A 6,015-nucleotide genomic window follows, 5' to 3' on the forward strand; every position below is an offset into this window, starting at 1 on the left:
GTCATGATCTAATTTGCCAAGTTTTTTTTTGTTCACGCGGCGGCAGCGGAAATAACTAATAGATAGCCTACTGATGGCAATGAATCATTTTGGTTCTTTGCTAATGTTTTTGTTTTACCAGACTCGAAGAAAGGGGAAGACTTAAACCATACGAAAAATTATTTGAGCAAAGAGAGAAAAGAAAAAAGAAAAGAAAAAAAATAACAAAGTCACTAAAATTTTGTTTCGAAACAAACGAGACCATCCACGTAAGAATGAATTACTTTATGTTGCCAACTGTGCTGTATAGTGTATAATATTATCTGATTGTGTGAGTTTAAGTGCATGGACAATATTGATTGATTTGATCGTAGTCCTCGGACTGGAAAGCTTCTTTGAGAACATGATCCTGGCAGGTTTCGCATACTTGTAGAGGCTTTAAACCTCTGATGAAGGCCCGGTCACCGAGATTGACAGAGTGAAGTTTCCAGTGTTGTTGAAGTGTTGTTGCTGGGGAATTATTTCACCCACTAGGTGACGATAAATTGAGAGCAGTCCTGAAGTGCGTTGCTCAAGAGCAAACCAGTTCCGCTTGATCTTGAAACCGATGCGTAACCACCGAGCTAAGGGGGCGGTTGATCAGTTACTTAAAATTACATCAATGCAACAAAAAATATTCAAATAAGGCCTACAGTCTCACATTTATAATCAATGCATTGTTTGAGTGTTTTATCTATTTGGGTGGCGTAACTTGAAGTTTTTATAAGGTGGGCAAACGCACTTGAATCTATTATTGACACAAAGTTAGACCGAAATAGGCCGATTTCATACATTTAGCTTCCCATGAGAGATTGCTTATCCCTTGGTAGCTGCGATTCTGGTTTGGATATTTATATGTAATCTAACCATACAATCATGCTAAAACTCAAGTTTTTGTCCGGGCACGATTAATTACTAAATATAGAACTCTTGGACCGGTCTTGAATCTCTTTTCCTCCGTGTTCTGACAACATCCGGAAATAATATCTGAATTTCCTGATTCAAAAACTTAAGTTTCGGAATAAATTCCCGTAAACGTCTGCTAAAACCTTCTCCTGGTCTGGACATACGTAAAATTAAAATGTAGGCTAAAACAGTGAGAAGCAGCAAACAGACCGTGCATTTCGTTAAACTAGGCGAGCCGGGTTGTAAAACGTGATCAATTTACGTTGCCAAAATACTATTACCCATCAGCTGATCAATTGCTAGATGATGTTTGAACATATCGTGCGTGTTAATATCGGCATCAGGTCACGTAATTTAGTTGTATTGGAATCATAATAACCCGGCGAGTTGACGTATTGCACATATGCTGTTCATCCTACATATTGTAGACAACATACGTTATTTGAATGTATCGCGACGTTAATGCGATATTAAAAAACAATAACCTTACAAATTGAAAGGAGTAGTTTTTTACACAAAAAACGTTTTTTTAATATGGTGATGGGCTACTGTCCTAGACAGCAAAACCAGTCATTATTACATTAATTTAACGTCTGCAAACGTTGAATCAATGTAACAACAAGGGATTTTGCTGTTTGAGGTAGTCTTCAGCAAGACGCAATTTAACGCTTGATTGCATCAATACAACTTAACAAGCAATCTTAAAATTTTTCAACCCTTGCGATAGATCATATGATTGTCAAAAGCTTGTTCAGTTCTTGCTCAAACTTCAAATTACCATCCATTTGAGCAGCTCACGTCATCATGAAACTGTTCATTGTATAAAGCGCAGAGAGAAACAAATATCTGCGATGAATGCAGTGCTAGAAAACATGTTATAGTTTGTTTTTGTCATTAACATGTGGCGAAATATGTTTATAGCCATCTGCTTTTTCATAAATGAAATGTTAAAGAAAGAACTTGTGTCCAATTATGCTGTAATTTGAACAATGATGATGTAGTCCATGTTTTTCTATTTTGTGCCACGCTTACTGGTGCTAAAAACGATATTTTTTGTCTAAATGAGGATAATGTTTTAATTGGAGATAGTATTTTCACAAAATTTGCATTCAAGTGTTTTCCAATGGTGTCCGGATACGGCACATTTAATCCGCGCTTATAACGGTTGTGACCATAATGACCATAATACTTTACTACATAAAATCACTGCACATTTAAAAAAAAACTTTATGTCTAAAAACTGGTCTTGACTATTTTGATTTAAAAAAGTAGCCTGACAATAAACTATAAATTTGCAGGTTTATGTTTTTTCAGTAGACTCTTCCTTTTTTACTGTATAACAGTGTCATTGTAACTTGTAGGTTATTACACGGTTCAAATTCATATTCATTTTTAACTTTCGTAGAATGTATCGTACAAACATCCCTTCAAAAACTTATCTTGCTAATTTGGAAATACCCAAATGTCTGTATGATTGTTAGTCATTGCAACGTGCTATGCAAAAACGATTAAGTTTTGAAAGAAAACTTTCCTAATGCTTTCTTGGAAGCTTTGTTTGTTGAAAAGTTTGGTCTTTGTCGACCAAACGTTAAATAAAAATTTTGTTTTCAATTATTTTAAAATCGTTGACGAGCTGTTGAAAGTGTGTTCGATTTTTATTCATTTTTTCAGCTGGCACGTTTGCTGTGGTACAAAATACAAGAACACAATATATCGGGTCACACCGTGGGCTACACTTAGTTTAGTAAACTATCAAAACAATAGTAGCCTATACAAGGAGCTTACTGAAGCCTTATTGTTGCTATGTACTAACTCTTGCCACATCCTAACAACGAAACTTCATTGCGGCCTATTCATTTTTGTCCGATTTTAGCCTGCTACATGCATCAAATGTGGAACGCTACAATTTTTACTGACTTTTTTGCTGCTTACTTTTAACTTTCCTCATTACAAAATCTTATCAGCAATTATATAACCGCATTTACAGAGGTTTCTTATCATCACAGATCCAGACTATCTTGCTGACAAAGACAGTATTCAAGTTTTGGTCAACAAAATATAACCTTTTATAAGTCCACTTAAGAAAGCATAAATGATGGAACCTGAATCTCCACTGTTGCTGAAGGGCAACCTTTGCAACATTTTGCTGTTATTTATGCGGAATTATTTGTAATCTGAATCAGAAAAACATTTCTTTTATTGTGACGTCAAAAGAGCACGACGTCTGCGCCTCCTGAGCCTGAGGCAAACTTTGTATTAAGTTTACTGTAGGCTACGTTTGTTTGGGAGTTCCTAATCTTTGTAGAATAGCCTACAACCAAAAACTTTCTATGTTTTGTATTTACATTTCTGTGTTTCTGCAAAGCCAGTTTTAATAGGTGAAATGAAAACAAGCTACCGGAACTTATGGTCTTTTTGATAGTTACTATTCCTAAAGCACTAAAATCGATTTATTTTTTACAACTTCAGCGTTTGTCGATTTAAACAAAAAACAAGCATTCCTTGCAAGGTTAGTATTCTTTTAGCAAAAGCGCAGTTTCTCTTTGTGATTAACACATTGAAATTATATTAAATTATTATTATTAAAACAGTTATTTTTTTTAGATGTATTGATTATTTCCTGATGAGGGCAGAGAGTTTTACCAAAAACGTTCGAGTTTAATATGTTATATTAGTTTATTGCAGAGACTCATAATATACCTTATGAATCCTTGAATGAAGCGCCAAGTATTTTCTGTTATGAGATTTTTTAATAGCAGTTTTATAATCAAGTCCTGACCAGTCTTCAATATCATTAGTTAAAATTCTTGGTGGTCTGCCCTTTCATTTTCCTTTATTTTTCAATAGCTATATAATATTGAAACTGTATTTAGCAAGATAAGCTTCGTTTATTTTGCCATTCTCTGACATGCAAACTTTGTGATAACAACACCTGGATCTCCAACTGCTCAACAAAATGTAAAATTAGGCTGCTGAAAACTGCTGCAGTAACTGAAAGAGACTGTAATCACAGCATCATAATTAAACTTCGTGGTATAAACGCATCATCAAAACGTAGCCTACTGATAACCTTTGGTATCTTAACAAGCGAAGCCAGCTCAACATTACGGCAGTTTACATTTTCGTGTGTTTGATAAATTTGACGCTGTATGCAACTACTTTGTGAAAGATCAAGGTTTAAATGCTAGAAACCGGTTTTTAAGTGAGCTTTTTAAGTAAAGCAAAATAATAAAAGTAATTTGCGTTCTTCTGGTGACTATTTACTAGGTTACCTCCTGATGTTAAAGATGATAACTAGCTTTTGTATCTTATCTTATCTTATCTTATCTCCACTCTTCGATCATCAATATTGCATAAAAAATTCCACGGAGTTTGTCAAAATAATTAAAGATATTGACGTTAGCCAGGAAGACTGTCTCGTTTCGTTTGATGTTGTAAGCCTCTTCACTTCTGTCCCTCTGACAGAAGCCTTGGACCTAATATCTAACCTGTTATCGGCAGACGATTCACTTGAAAGTCGTACAAAATTATGTGCAGATGACGTGATTCAAGCTTTAAAAGTGTGTTTTCAATCTACTGTTTTTTGTTATAAAGATGTGTTGTATCGCCAAATTTATGGTACGCCGATGGGCTCCTGCATCTCTCCAGTTGTTGCTAACATCTTCATGGAATTTGTTGAACGCAAAGCCATCAGCACCTTTCACACTCCTCCACAATTATGGGTTAGATATGTTGACGACACGTTTTGCATCATCAAAAAAACTGCAGTTAATGATTTTCACAAGCACCTTAACAGCATTTCATCATCCATTCAATTTACCATAGAACATGAGGTCAACGGCAAAATTTCATTTTTGGATGTTAAAGTGGTTCGCCATAGCAACAACAAAAAACTAACCACTACCATACACAAAAAACCAACACATACAGACAGATACCTGCAGTTCAACTCACATCACCCCAAGCATCAAAAACTCACAGTGGCCAAAACATTGTACAACAGACTGGACACTCACATAACGGATGATTCTGAACGTTCACACCACAAGAAAAACATTCACAATACTTTAATGCTCAACGGATTTCCACGAAAACTTGCTTGCATACAGCGACCCAAACCGAAACCTTCGCTTCCTCCTTATAAATCTTTTACTTGTCTTCCTTACATAAGGGGGGTAACCGACAAAATTCAGCGTATCCTTTATGGCATAGGAATCAAAGTTGCGATGAAACCCTATCTGACAATAGGTAAATACCTTCCCTCGGCTAAAGACCCCATGAAAGAAGGTGAAGTTTCTGGATTGATCTACCAAGTTCCGTGTCATGACTGTGATTTAATCTACATTGGACAGACAAAACGTGACCTTAAATCTAGAATCAACGAGCACCAAAGAGCTATTAAATTTCAACGTCCGGAGCATTCCGCTCTTTGCAAACATTCTATAAATTCAGACCATAAAATTACTTGGACCAACGCTACCATTCTTAAAACTGAAAAGGATTACACAAAAAGATTATTTACAGAAAAGTGGTACATAAACCAGAAAGCACAACATGCTCTCAACCAGAAAGATGGTCAGAATTTTCCCTCTGTGTACAAAAAATTACTTTAACTTTAACTTCACCTTTTCCATTCTCAGTGCGTCTTCTCTATCATTGTTATTGCCAATTCCCTTGGTTTCTGTCTTGTCTGATGACTTTTCAATGTTTCTTGACGGTGGCCCAATAGATAGATAAATTTACGCTGTTGGAAAGCAGCCTACTGGTTTTAGGCATTCACTGCATTCAGTTTAACCTCTAGGTGTCTTGTTGCGTGTTTTAATTCTGATTCTTGCTGCTTACTTTATTCATTTTATCAGTACGTTTTTGTGTTGTGCCATCGTTGCTGAACAGGTTGTGTTAACCTGTTTTAGCCACCTTGATAAAGTCAGTCGTGCTGACTGACGAAACGTCGGAAATACAAAAGCTAGTTATCATCTTTAACATCAGGAGGTAACCTAGTAAATAGTCACCAGAAGAACGCAAATTACTTTTATTATAAAATGCCTGGTGAACAGTCTCTCTCTGTTTTTAAAGCAAAATATGTAGCAA

The 6,015-nt window shown here is 35.7% G+C and overlaps 1 protein-coding gene across 1 annotated transcript; it reads left to right on the forward strand.

The window, feature by feature from the left end:
- Positions 1–4,303: 4,303 nt before the first annotated feature.
- On the forward strand, positions 4,304–5,766 carry LOC145787763 (uncharacterized). Its single transcript, XM_082599584.1, has one exon. The coding sequence runs from the start codon at positions 4,551–4,553 to the stop codon at positions 5,535–5,537; it is 987 nt and encodes a 328-aa protein (XP_082455710.1). The 5' UTR covers positions 4,304–4,550; the 3' UTR covers positions 5,538–5,766.
- Positions 5,767–6,015: the final 249 nt, after the last annotated feature.

This window comes from Aplidium turbinatum, chromosome 18, assembly GCF_918807975.1.
Source record: "Aplidium turbinatum chromosome 18, kaAplTurb1.1, whole genome shotgun sequence".
NCBI classification, from domain to species: Eukaryota; Metazoa; Chordata; class Ascidiacea; order Aplousobranchia; family Polyclinidae; genus Aplidium; species Aplidium turbinatum.

Bases quoted from the DNA above. Each gene is read 5' to 3' on its own strand.
- LOC145787763 (XM_082599584.1), top strand. From the start codon at position 4,551: ATGGGCTCCTGCATCTCTCCAGTTGTTGCTAACATCTTCATGGAATTT.